The following is a 15875-nucleotide window of genomic DNA, read 5'->3' on the forward strand; positions in this document are numbered from 1 at the left end:
AATGTACAACCCACTTACAACCAATATATCATGTAATGTACAACCCACTTATCACTTGAAATATCCCATACCTACAACCAATAGAAAATACATCATGTAATGTACAACCCACTTACAACCAATATATCATGTAATGTACAACCCACTTACAACCAATACATCATGTAATGTACAACCCACCTACAACCAATACATCATGTAATGTACAACCCACCTACAACCAATATATCATGTAATGTACAACCCACCTACAACCAATACATCATGTAATGTACAACCCACTTATCACTTGAAATATCCCATACCTACAACCAATAGAAAATACATCATGTAATGTACAACCCACTTATCACTTGAAATATCCCATACCTACAACCAATAGAAAATACATCATGTAATGTACAACCCACTTATCACTTGAAATATCCCATACCTACAACCAATAGAAAATACATCATGTAATGTACAACCCACTTATCACTTGAAATATCCCATACCTACAATCAATACATAATACATCATGTAATGTACAACCCACTTACAACCAATACATCATGTAATCTACAACCCACTTACAACCAATACATCATGTAATGTACAACCCACTTACAACCAATACATCATGTAATGTACAACCCACTTACAACCAATACATCATGTAATGTACAACCCACCTACAACCAATATATCATGTAATGTACAACCCACTTACAACCAATATATCATGTAATGTACAACCCACTTACAACCAATACATCATGTAATGTACAACCCACTTACAACCAATATATCATGTAATGTACAACCCACTTACAACCAATATATCATGTAATGTACAACCCACTTACAACCAATACATCATGTAATGTACAACCCACTTACAACCAATATATCATGTAATGTACAACCCACTTACAACCAATATATCATGTAATGTACAACCCACTTACAACCAATACATCATGTAATGTACAACCCACTTACAACCAATACATCATGTAATGTACAACCCACTTACAACCAATACATCATGTAATGTACAACCCACTTACAACCAATACATCATGTAATGTACAACCCACTTACAACCAATACATCATGTAATGTACAACCCACTTACAACCAATATATCATGTAATGTACAACCCACTTACAACCAATACATCATGTAATGTACAACCCACTTACAACCAATACATCATGTAATGTACAACCCACTTACAACCAATACATCATGTAATGTACAACCCACTTACAACCAATACATCATGTAATGTACAACCCACTTACAACCAATAGAAAATACATCATGTAATGTACAACCCACTTACAACCAATACATCATGTAATGTACAACCCACTTACAACCAATAGAAAATACATCATGTAATGTACAACCCACCTACAACCAATACAACATGTAATGTACAACCCACTTACAACCAATAGAAAATACATCATGTAATGTACAACCCACCTACAACCAATAGAAAATACATCATGTAATGTACAACCCACCTACAACCAATACATCATGTAATGTACAACCCACCTACAACCAATACATCATGTAATGTACAACCCACTTACAACCAATATATCATGTAATGTACAACCCACCTACAACCAATACATCATGTAATGTACAACCCACTTACAACCAATATATCATGTAATGTACAACCCACCTACAACCAATACATCATGTAATGTACAACCCACTTACAACCAATACATCATGTAATGTACAACCCACCTACAACCAATACATCATGTAATGTACAACCCACTTACAACCAATATATCATGTAATGTACAACCCACCTACAACCAATACATCATGTAATGTACAACCCACTTACAACCAATACATAATACATCATGTAATGTACAACCCACCTACAACCAATACATCATGTAATGTACAACCCACTTACAACCAATATATCATGTAATGTACAACCCACTTACAACCAATATATCATGTAATGTACAACCCACCTACAACCAATATATCATGTAATGTACAACCCACCTACAACCAATACATAATACATCATGTAATGTACAACCCACCTACAACCAATACATCATGTAATGTACAACCCACTTACAACCAATATATCATGTAATGTACAACCCACTTACAACCAATATATCATGTAATGTACAACCCACTTACAACCAATACATCATGTAATGTACAACCCACTTACAACCAATATATCATGTAATGTACAACCCACTTACAACCAATATATCATGTAATGTACAACCCACCTACAACCAATACATCATGTAATGTACAACCCACTTACAACCAATATATCATGTAATGTACAACCCACTTACAACCAATATATCATGTAATGTACAACCCACCTACAACCAATACATCATGTAATGTACAACCCACTTACAACCAATACATCATGTAATGTACAACCCACTTACAACCAATACATCATGTAATGTACAACCCACTTACAACCAATACATCATGTAATGTACAACCCACTTACAACCAATATATCATGTAATGTACAACCCACTTACAACCAATACATCATGTAATGTACAACCCACCTACAACCAATACATCATGTAATGTACAACCCACCTACAACCAATACATAATACATCATGTAATGTACAACCCACTTACAACCAATACATCATGTAATGTACAACCCACCTACAACCAATACATAATACATCATGTAATGTACAACCCACTTACAACCAATACATCATGTAATGTACAACCCACTTACAACCAATACATCATGTAATGTACAACCCACTTACAACCAATACATCATGTAATGTACAACCCACTTACAACCAATACATCATGTAATGTACAACCCACCTACAACCAATACATCATGTAATGTACAACCCACTTACAACCAATACATCATGTAATGTACAACCCACTTACAACCAATACATCATGTAATGTACAACCCACCTACAACCAATACATAATACATCATGTAATGTACAACCCACTTACAACCAATATATCATGTAATGTACAACCCACTTACAACCAATACATCATGTAATGTACAACCCACCTACAACCAATACATAATACATCATGTAATGTACAACCCACTTACAACCAATACATCATGTAATGTACAACCCACTTACAACCAATACATCATGTAATGTACAACCCACTTACAACCAATATATCATGTAATGTACAACCCACCTACAACCAATACATCATGTAATGTACAACCCACTTACAACCAATACATCATGTAATGTACAACCCACTTACAACCAATACATCATGTAATGTACAACCCACTTACAACCAATATATCATGTAATGTACAACCCACCTACAACCAATACATCATGTAATGTACAACCCACTTACAACCAATATATCATGTAATGTACAACCCACTTACAACCAATACATCATGTAATGTACAACCCACTTACAACCAATATATCATGTAATGTACAACCCACCTACAACCAATACATAATACATCATGTAATGTACAACCCACTTACAACCAATATATCATGTAATGTACAACCCACTTACAACCAATACATCATGTAATGTACAACCCACTTACAACCAATATATCATGTAATGTACAACCCACCTACAACCAATACATCATGTAATGTACAACCCACTTACAACCAATACATCATGTAATGTACAACCCACCTACAACCAATACATCATGTAATGTACAACCCACTTACAACCAATACATCATGTAATGTACAACCCACTTACAACCAATATATCATGTAATGTACAACCCACCTACAACCAATACATCATGTAATGTACAACCCACCTACAACCAATACATCATGTAATGTACAACCCACCTACAACCAATACATCATGTAATGTACAACCCACTTACAACCAATATATCATGTAATGTACAACCCACTTACAACCAATACATCATGTAATGTACAACCCACTTACAACCAATATATCATGTAATGTACAACCCACTTACAACCAATATATCATGTAATGTACAACCCACTTACAACCAATATATCATGTAATGTACAACCCACTTACAACCAATACATCATGTAATGTACAACCCACTTACAACCAATATATCATGTAATGTACAACCCACCTACAACCAATACAACATGTAATGTACAACCCACTTACAACCAATACATCATTTGCCATATTAATGTGGATAATTGTTTCACATACCTTGACAGTACAGTCTTGTGAACAGCTGATTAAGTAATCGTCATCTGGTGAGAAGTGACATGCTCTGACAGCATCATCATGTCCAGCTATTTCTGTAATCAAGCTGGCTTTTACTACATCCCAAATCTGAAATAATCAGACAGATATCAAGAATTTTACTACACCCTACGGTAAATCTGAAAATAATAAAATAAATGTCAAGACTTTTACTACATTTAAAATCTGGAAAGGATGCAATAATGTCAAAGTTTTACAAAATTTACAATTTGTTAATTGGTAATTACAATACAATGAATATTAATATTGAGGATTCCACTTCATCCAAAATTTGTTAACAATTAATCTGATTCAATATCAAAGCTTCATTTCAAATCTGATATGAGTAAAAAATATTATTAATATTTCATAACAATCCAAATCTAGTAAGAATAAAATCAATATTAATTTATATCAAAATTAAAAGTATGCCAACACTAACATGAAAACCTGACCAAAACTGTAAGGTATGCCATGAGAGAGCGCCCTCACACATCGGTCAACCCCCTTCAGAGTAGACCAGTGAGGGCAGTATGACATGACACATCTTACAGTCTAGACAAACACTAAGTATAAAGACATCATACCTACCCTGATCATGGGCATTAAAGCATGATAAAGCTTATTCTGTGAATGCAACATCATGATTGTATGATATTAACATATTATAATCTATATGTTTATTTCTTACACATGAAAGTTAGGGATTCAGTAAACTGTTCAACATAGTTTGAAAATGGGTATGTATGATAACCTATGAGTAAGAAAGGCCAATTATCTCACTCTTGTAGTCATCACACGGATGTCATGGTACAAGTTATGAAAAGTACAGAATATACTATTGCATTCATTTTTATCACATTACATAGATGAATATCTACCAATGTCACAGCAGGAAGGAAAGATTTGGTTGTCACAACAAAATGATTGAAAGATGTTGAACCAGAAATCAACCCTTAAGATGGTGAATACTTTTCATGCAAAAGACTCCCTAGGCCCATGACTTTGTCCACTAAGGAGTAGGATCTTACCTACTCTACAATAATTATTATCAACTTTAATTTGAAAGGAATAATAAAATATACATGTAGAATCAATCCTATTATTTCCTTATCCACACATTAAATATATATTGTCAAATGAATATTAATGCATATATACAGATGTGGCCTGAGAACCCAGAAGGCACTGTCTGCATATATACAGATGTGGCCTGAGAACCCAGAAGGCACTGTCTGCATATATACAGATGTGGCCTGAGAACCCAGAAGGCACTGTCTGCATATATTCAGATGTGGCCTGAGAACCCAGAAGGGACTATCTGCATATATTCAGATGTGGCCTGAGAACCCAGAAGGGACTATCTGCATATATACAGATGTGGCCTGAGAACCCAGAAGGGACTATCTGCATATATTCAGATGTGGCCTGGGAACCTGGAAGGGACTGGCTGTATATATGCAGATGTGGCCTGGGAACCTGGAAGGGACTGGCTGTATATATGCCGGCATGGCCTAGGAACCTGGAAGGGACTGTCTGTATATATATGCCGGCATGGCCTGGGAACCCAGAAGGGACTGTCTGTATATATATGCCGGCATGGCCTAGGAACCCAGATGGGACTGGCTGTATATATATGCCGGCATGGCCTGGGAACCCAGATGGGACTGTCTGTATATATATGCCGGCATGGCCTGGGAACCCAGATGGGACTGTCTGTATATATATGCCGGCATGGCCTGGGAACCCAGATGGGACTGTCTGTATATATATGCCGGCATGGCCTGGGAACCCAGATGGGACTGTCTGTATATATATGCCGGCATGGCCTGGGAACCCAGATGGGACTGTCTGTATATATATGCCGGCATGGCCTGGGAACCCAGATGGGACTGTCTGTATATATATGCTGGCATGGCCTGGGAACCCAGAAGGGACTGTCTGTATATATATGCTGACATGGCATTATAAAGGTTAAAGATCTCCTGGTACTTCAGCATTATTTTGTACTAAGCTTTATTGTGCCAAGTTGCCCAATTAACTGTAGAAGTGGTCAGAACACAACAAAACCATGATAGTACTAACAATTCAATACTTACCCTAATGTACCAATCATTAGAACACGATACAACTCTTGTACTGTCATGTGACCAACTACACATGTTGACTTCTTCTTCATGAACTCTGAATGTATGTATTAATCCACCATCACGTGAATTCCATATCTGGAGGAAAGAAGTACCAAACACATACTGAGTTACTACTTTATAACAACAATATCCACACACCTATCCCATGCTCCGATGCATCGATACTATAATTATATCACTGCCTTCAGTGGCACCATGTTTGCCTTATCACAAAGTTTATATTACATGTTCGCCACCTTTTTGAAGTGGATACTAGCTATGACACGCAACTTTCAGGGTTTTGATAATAATCAATTTACCAACAGAATAGACTGGCTCAATTATGAAAATGTTCTGTTAAATTACGATTGTTAACAATTCCACCAAAAGCTGGTGAAGTGTGTCTATACAAATTTAGTAGTTGTATATCAACCGACATCCAGCATTCCGGTACGTACATACTTTGTCAAAATTTGTTCCACTGATCTAGAAATTTAACAAAACAGGAATAGTTTAATTTGTATCATTTATGAACAAATCTGCTCTTCGATAAATTTCTAACTATTTATATTTGAACACTGAGGTTTTACGACAAAATACAATACGGCCCACACTGAATGCAGCGTTACTTGGAAAGTTGGACCAGAAGTTGTAGAGGTCGACTTTTTTACTGTAGCACTGCATAGGAGCTTGTTGTCCATCCGTCAACCCACCCATTGACATATCTATCCATCCACCCACTCACCATCAACCCACCCACTGACATATCTATCCATCCAACCACTCACCATCAACCCACCCATTGACATATCTATCCATCCACTCACCATCAACCCACCCATTGACATATCTATCCATCCATCCACTCACCATCAACCCACCCATTGACATATCTATCCATCCAACCACTCACCATCAACCCACCCATTGACATATCTATCCATCCACTCACCATCAACCCACCCATTGACATATCTATCCATCCATCCACTCACCATCAACCCACCCATTGACATATCTATCCATCCACTCACCATCAACCCACCCATTGACATATCTATCCGTCCATCCACTCACCATCAACCCACCCATTGACATATCTATCCATCCATCCACTCACCATCAACCCACCCATTGACATATCTATCCATCCATCCACTCACCATCAACCCACCCATTGACATATCTATCCATTCACTCACCATCAACCCACCCATTGACATAGCTATCCGTCCACTCACCATCAACCCACCCATTGACATAGCTATCCAACCACTCACCATCAACCCACCCATTGACATATCTATCCATTCACTCACCATCAACCCACCCATTGACATATCTATCCGTCCACTCACCATCAACCCACCCATTGACATAGCTATCCAACCACTCACCATCAACCCACCCATTGACATATCTATCCATCCACTCACCATCAACCCACCCATTGACATATCTATCCATCCACTCACCATCAACCCACCCATTGACATATCTATCCATCCACTCACCATCAACCCTCCCACCCATCCATCTACCAATCATCTTTACACAGTGGATCTGAGGTAGGAGTTAGATGCATGTATCTGGGATGATGACATGTATGGTTGTCATGGAAACACATTTGAACTCACCCTAACAGTCTTATCATCAGAGCATGATGCTATCATTGTACCATTGGGTGAATAACAACACCAGTTAACAAAGTCAGTATGTCCTGTCATTGATAAGTATTCTTGCCCTGAATGACTGTCCCACACCTAGGAAAAACAATATACAATGTATGAAAAGTACAATAGGATACAATAATGTCAATGTTTATATCAACACTCCAATAACATAAACTACAGCTGTTGGTGGGGAAAAACGGTGCTGTGCTGTGCTGTGATGTGCTGTGGTGTGGTATGGTGTGGTGTGGTGTGCTGTGGTGTGTTGTGGTGTTGTGTGCTATGGTGTGGTGTGCTGTGCTGTGCTGTGGTGAGCTGTGGTGTGCTGTGTTGTGCCTGAGAAATCCATTGGACTATACGGTGGAGATGAACGTAATGTGTATACAAGGTAGACTAGACTAATATCATGGAAACCTTAACACACAACTGCTGTCCTTGAACTCAAACATTTTGAAATTGTTGATTTTATATTCAAATATTACAAACTCGCATTATTCAAACAACTAACATGTTGAACTCTATCTAATGGTTTGAGTTCATTGTGTGTAGTATATAATATCTGAATAAGAAATAAAGTATGAACCAAAGATCATAAAGTAACAATCTGGGACTCTTTAAAAATCTATGATGGCATAATGAAAATAATACTAAATAAATATATTTACTAGTCTCTCACTCTCTTTCCATGTCTAGGGGAACAGATGGAAATGTAGCTAAGTTTACAATCCACCATACATGTACATGATACACTAACAAGCACTAATTTGTTACATGGGCACCTCCTTCACGTGGTAACTCAGTAACATCAATTTGTGCAGTTGTGTTTGACATATAAATAATGTTTTACTACATCCTCCACCTTCAGTCTGAATGTAATTTAAAATTTAGACATGACAGGTGGTTCAAGATACATCCATTTCGTGAGACATGAAGTAATGTAATTTACAATTTAGACATGAAAGCTGGTTCAAGATACATCCATTTCACTAGACATGAAGTAATGTAATTTAAAATTTAGACATGACAGGTGGTTCAAGATACATCCATTTCGTGAGACATGGAAGGAGAGTCAGAACCATGAATAACTTCCAGACTATTAGTTACTTACCTTGACTGTCTTGTCTGAGGAACACGACACAACTTTACTACCATTAGGTGAAAACTGTGCACACTTGACAGCACTTTCATGTCCTTTGTTAGTCAGTAGACAGGAATAGATGAAACTCTCTTTATTGCTGTAAATATATGTTATGAAATAATGTTATCATTTCTAAGGCAGTGACATTCCTCCTGTACATTGTAGAAGCAATACCTATGGAAAGACTATGCAATGTACATGTACATAGCATTAGTTAATATGTGATTTAGTATATTTTTTCTAAGCTATCCCAGTCAATGTTGGTGTGACTATCCTTTCTCAGCAACTGTCCTATTGTCTGTCTGTCTGTCTGTCTGTCTGTCTGCCTGTCTGCCTCCCCCCCCCCCTCTCTCTCTCTCTCTCTCTCTCTCTCTCTCTCTCTCTCTCTCTCTCTCTCTCTCTCTCTCTCTCTCTCTCTCTCTGTCTCTCTCTCTCTGTCTCTCTCTCTCTCTCTCTCTCTCTCTCTCTCTCTCTCTCTCTCTCTCTCTCTCTCTCTCTCTCTCTCTCAAGTAAATGAATGCCATAATGTATACAAACCTCCAGTCTACATAGAACTTATCAGAGTTATCTTGTGCTCTTTTTAAAGCTTGTCTGTACACTTCTGTATCAGCGTGTTGACATAGTGCTAGCTGTGTCAAATCATATGATGGCTTCTCCATAAAATAATGGACATTCATACTAACAAAGGACAGGAAATCCTCACGGTCTTCTTCTCTCTGAAAACAAGTCACAAATACATTTATTATAAGACATAAGGGATATTATTATTGCATTATAATACCATCTTACAGTACTGTAAAATAGTGAAGAGTCATACAATGTACATGTACACTCAAATACAGGTACACACACATGTACACTGACATATATACTAGAAATAAATAACATACAATGTACATGCAAACATTTTTGCAAGTGCACTAACACATACACTCACATGCATTCACACACACGCATACATACACACACACACACACACACATACATATACATACATACAAAAGTACACACTGTCAAATAAACACATGAAGGCATGCAGTCACACACTGACATATAATTCTACATTTTTGTACATGCTATATACATGTACATGCATACAAATACAGTCACACATACACTCACATGCAGACATGTGTCCACACATGTACAAGAATGGAGCTTGTTATCATAGACTAGACCTAACGTTCACTTGGCACACATCTGCGACTTTTTTGTAACTTGCAGACAATTTCTTTTAGCAATTATTCCACTGCATGGTAACTCTTCATTTAGCCATATGCGCTGCCTACAGTTGTGTAAAGTTCATATATAAAGCAATGTGGTCCACGTACAGTCAGCAAAAAATTCCCAAATGAGGGACAACTTCAACTCGGTGTTAATTGAAAACGTGTGTAATGAACGTGAGATGTAAAACCATAATACAACTCTCCAGAACCAAAAGTTAATGAAAATGCTTTAAAATAATGCTCTACAAATTATTTCCTATATTAGAGGTGTTCCCCATTCATTTGTACTGATATAATCTTACCTCTGGTTCCACAGTATCTACATACTTGATGTACTCTGCCAGTAAATCTGACGGTCCAGTGATTCTGATTTTAGATTCTACCCATTTAATATCCAGTAATAAATCCCATAGTTCTTTACGCATATTAGCCTGAATCATATGTCTGGCTAAATACCAGTGAATGTAATTATCATTCTTTATCTTATGAAAGTCACCTCCACATGACTTGTGATATTGCTCCACCAGTTTACGATGCAAAGTTTCCTGTATAAATACATTCAGAATTATAAATCATATGAATATCACACATTTATTTGGATAATATTAATCATTGCTGAAGGTGAGAGAGAGAGATAAACAATCTAGTACCAAGTTTTGCTCTGGGGACAACATGCCTTAGTTTCCAAAACGTCCATTAAACATACATGTACTGTTGACAGCTTGTATTGTTGCTATAACAGTTATGATAGAATTAATCGATAACATGTCTAACAATGGTTGTCTAGCAAAGGCTCATACTTCACTTCCGTCTACGTCTGAACCAATGCCAACACCATACTGATAAGAACAAGTGAATCTCATACTTCATTTCTGTCTAAGTCTGAACCAATGCCAACACCATACTGATAACAACAAGTGAATGAAACCAACGCATTTTGTCTCATCTAAGTTTTTATTAAAAATAATAAATTCACATGGTATAATTTCCCTTTAAAAAACAACATTTTATGACATACTTACTGTTTGTTCTTTAGTACTTTCTTTGAGTACATCTAGCTGTAAATTATGAACACTGTATTTGTAGTATCTATTAGTATTATCATAATCTTGAATTGCTAGTGACTTATTCACAAACTCCAACATGTCATCTTCAACGTCTTCCACTTCTTTGTCCCATAAGATACATAACACCTAAAAGGGAAGATAACACATTTATGACTTGAACATATCAATATGGGTTTTGTTGACCTACTGGATATGGGATTGGGATAAGATACATAACACCTAAAAGGGAAGATAGAATTTTATGACTTGAACATATCAATATGGGTTGTGTTGACCTACTGGATATGGGATTGGGATAAGATACATAACACCTAAAAGGGAAGATAACACATTTATGACTTGAACATATCAATATTTATACGTCACCTGTCACCAATCTCGCATTCTGATTGGTCGAGAGCCCTGCAGATACACAGGTGTATTTTTCACCAACAGCCGTATTTTTGCTTGTTGTATCACGTGAACACTGCACGTCCCCTTGTAAACAAATCTAGCAGACAACTAGAGATCGAGCTATAACCAGCATTTACAATGCCAAATTTGTTGTCAATCGAACAAAATATCACCGTTGTATACATTGTAACAAGTCTTTGAACTGTACTTTTCATGTCACAGGGAAATAGTGAAAGTCCAGTGATGGCGAATGCACGGTCGTCACACGATCGTAAACATGAATTCCTAAATTTATGAAGGATATGAAAATTACCACCACAGAGGGTGTAATTTTTGCTTAACTAGAACAACAAAGTATACAAAGTATACAAATATCACTAACATTTATGTACATTTAATGGAATACAGTACGCAAAACAAAGACGCACTCATTTTTCAGCTAATGGTTATAAGTTTGAATATATCGCTGAGTGATATGCAAATAGTAAACATTACGTCATACTACTGAGCAAACGCGCACTCTGATTGGACGATAAAGTTAAGGCTGACATGTAAACAACTGCATTGCAGTTATCAGAGAGGTGCATGATACTACGCTCAACAGTATAATGCGGAAGTGATTTTATTTTAACATGAAACAGCATTTTTAGACATTCAAAAATGAATTCATAGTCGCAGGTGACGTATAAGTATGTTATTTGCCAAATACTGTTCCACATCTTGTTGCTCGAGGTAATTTTTCTGGTATAACGGCTCGCCTCCGACTCTCCGTTATACCAGAAAAATTACCTCTCGCAGCAAGATATGAAACGGTATTTGGCAAATAACATATACGAATTGTGTTGACCTACTGGATGGGATTGGGGTAAGGAGGATGGTTTACACTTAATAAATTGCATGCATATAAAATCAATAACACGTTATTTTCACTGTTTCCCAATTCTTCATCCAAAAGGACACAATGTCATATACATAATATTATACCTGATAGGAAGAAAATATGAAAATGCACCAAAGTTGATAAATTCAGTTTGTGCCACTTTGAGTACATGTATCATTCAATATTTAAGTAATGATGAAAGTTAAAATATGAATTTCAGCACCCTTCCCAACTTCAAAATCTCACTTACTTGGGTGGGCACTCTAACAGATTAACGACACTACATTTTGTACTTGTACAAACTCTCACTCACAGGTTCAGGCACTCTAACAGACAAACTCTCACTCACCGTTGCAGGCACTCTAACAGACAAACTCTCACTCACAAGTGCAGGCACTCTAACAGAAAAAATCTAACTCACCAGTGCAGGCACTCTAACAGACAAACTCTCACTCACCGGTGCAGGCACTCTAACTGACAAAATCAAACTCACCAGTGCAGGCACTCTAACAGACAAAATCTAACTCACCAGTGCAGGCACTCTAACTGACAAAATCTAACTCACCAGTGCAGGCACTCTAACAGACAAACTCTCACTCACCAGTGCAGGCACTCTAACAGACAAAATCAAACTCACCAGTGCAGGCACTCTAACAGACAAAATCTAACTCACCGGTGCAGGCACTCTAACAGACAAAATCTAACTCACCAGTGCAGGCACTCTAACAGACAAAATCTAACTCACCGGTGCAGGCACTCTAACAGATTCATCAAACAAGGCAAAGTCGTTGTACAATTCCTTCATTTCATCAGATAGATTGGTAACACTCATATTTATAGCTTCATCCAGAGTATCATACTCATAGTTAGAACGTTTTCTGACACGTTTGGTTTGTCTTGTCTTCAACTTGTCCAGGTAATACTGCCATCTGGTAGGATGATCCTTCAACAAAGCACCAATCATTGACACACACAGAGGAAGCCCATTACTTTCTTTGAAGATTTCAGTTGCCTCGTCAGGCAGTTCATCAATATTTTTCTCACCAGTATACTTGGCCAATAGTTCCTTTGACTCGTCTTCGTTGAAACCCTTGGTTAATGGAACTTTAAAGACATGACCTAAAAGCAAAGTGGAATATGTACAACACTGTCAGAGGCTAAGTGGTTGGGGTGGTGGTGGTCAAGTACAAGAGGCTAAGTGGTTGGGGTGGTGGTGGTCAAGTACAAGAGGCTAAGTGGTTGGGGTGGTGGTGGTCAAGTACAAGAGGCTAAGTGGTTGGGGTGGTGGTGGTCAAGTACAAGAGGCTAAGTGGTTGGGGTGGTGGTGGTCAAGTACAAGAGGCTAAGTGGTTGGGGTGGTGGTGGTCAAGTACAAGAGGCTAAGTTGTTGGGGTGGTGGTGGTCAAGTACAAGAGGCTAAGTGGTTAGCAACATAGGGACAATTGCACAATGTCACACAAGCACACAATAAAAACAAACTTGTGTTTGTTTAGGGGGAGGTGGTCTGGTGTCAATGCGATTGCTGAACTTCATTTTTGCATTTCAAACCAAATTTCAAACTTTCAATGATAACAGCTAGGTTCTGTATTTACTACTTAGATGTTTTTTTACAATTTACTTCTATACAATGTGAGATAGAGTGCTGGGCTTCTGGTAGTACCGGTATTTTAATGTGCTTTACATCATAGTTTGTACATTGCATTGATCATAGTGGTGTGACTGCTACAATTTACATCATGTTTTTACATTGCATTGATCATAGTGGTTTGACTGCTACACTTTACATCATAGTTTTTATAATTAAACATGTCGATGTCACACTTGTGAATATTCATTTAGAGGGAGGACGAGGGGTTTGTCCTAAAGAAACAAATTTCATTTATTGAGCTTGTGCAACATTGTGTGATTATCCCTTACTTGATAAGATTTTAGAGTACAGTTGTTGGGTCCTGGAGGTCTTCAATTTTAAAAGACTAGACTAAGTACAGTTGTCAGGTCCTGGAGGTCTTCAATTTTAGAAGACTAGACTAAGTATTGATTCCCAAAAACGGATTAAAATTTCAAGACTTTCAACTTAATTTCAAGACCAACACTTATATTACAGTACCTGTATGAAAGTAACATTCTGTTTGTTTAAATCAACTCAGTGAATGTCACTCTGTATATTTGTTTACTGTGATAATGTATCAGTGACAATGACATCTTACCTGACACTAAATCAGTGACAGTAGCATCTCTGGTTGTAAGAAGTACTCTTGCCTGATTATCAAATGCTTTAGCAACTTCAGGTCTCCACACATCATCTAAGATCAGTAAAGATCTGTTGTGTATAAAGTAAGGTAATTTAGTGTAGTTTTTATTGTGTGACGATAACTGATTAACTGATGTCAGATGATGTTAACAGACAAACAGAGACAGATACAGACAGGAGACAGACACACATACAGACATATATTAAGCACACACACAATGATAATGATGTAGTGTAAGTAAAACAAAAGTTTGAAATAGGATGATAAAGTTGAGAGAGGTGGAGAGATAGGTGGATAGAAGGTCAGACAGACAGACAGAGAGGCTGCACATCAGCAGGCTGGTAGACGAAGGGGAGATACAGTACAGATCTCGCATAATGGGACATTATGCATGAACTATGCTTGCACCTTTCAAGTACCATGCAAGAAAAGTTCATAAACAATGCTCTTGGGGATTAGTATAATTATGTAAACAGCATTCAATTTGCACCTTTGAGGTGTCCACAGAGCATCTCATTAACGGTGCATCAAGTTAACAATGCATCAGCATCTCATTATAAACTTTGCATCTATTGACATCTAGATAGCAAAGTACATGATTATTACTAAGTCACAAAGCATGTGCCCATAAAGTGCTGTTTATTTTGTATCAGAGATGCAAGCATTGTTCGATGCAGATGCTTTGATGATGCAACAACAACAGCGCATAAATGCATAGTTAGCACCCCAATTGTGCAAGAATGATCCTTTTGTGATGCGCGCACTCAGGTGATGCTTTATATCAGCTGAACTGTAGGCAGGCACACAGTCGCAAACAGGCTGGCAATGCAATAATCAGACAGCCAGA

The 15875-nt window shown here is 37.4% G+C and overlaps 1 protein-coding gene across 1 annotated transcript in view; it reads right to left on the bottom strand.

The window, feature by feature from the left end:
- LOC144448284 (apoptotic protease-activating factor 1-like) overlaps nt 1-15875 on the bottom strand; it is a 47093-nt gene that overhangs the window by 19917 nt on the left and 11301 nt on the right. Inside the window, exons 5-13 of the mRNA XM_078138472.1 lie at nt 14984-15096; nt 13522-13895; nt 11459-11629; nt 10739-10981; nt 9748-9926; nt 9181-9307; nt 8040-8165; nt 6373-6498; nt 4238-4363 (exon numbers count right to left, since the gene is read on the bottom strand). Of these exons, the coding sequence (XP_077994598.1) occupies nt 4238-4363; nt 6373-6498; nt 8040-8165; nt 9181-9307; nt 9748-9926; nt 10739-10981; nt 11459-11629; nt 13522-13895; nt 14984-15096 (1585 nt within the window). The remainder of the gene's footprint in view (nt 1-4237; nt 4364-6372; nt 6499-8039; nt 8166-9180; nt 9308-9747; nt 9927-10738; nt 10982-11458; nt 11630-13521; nt 13896-14983; nt 15097-15875) is intronic.

This window comes from Glandiceps talaboti, chromosome 17 (assembly GCF_964340395.1).
Source record: "Glandiceps talaboti chromosome 17, keGlaTala1.1, whole genome shotgun sequence".
Lineage (NCBI taxonomy): Eukaryota > Metazoa > Hemichordata > Enteropneusta > Spengelidae > Glandiceps > Glandiceps talaboti.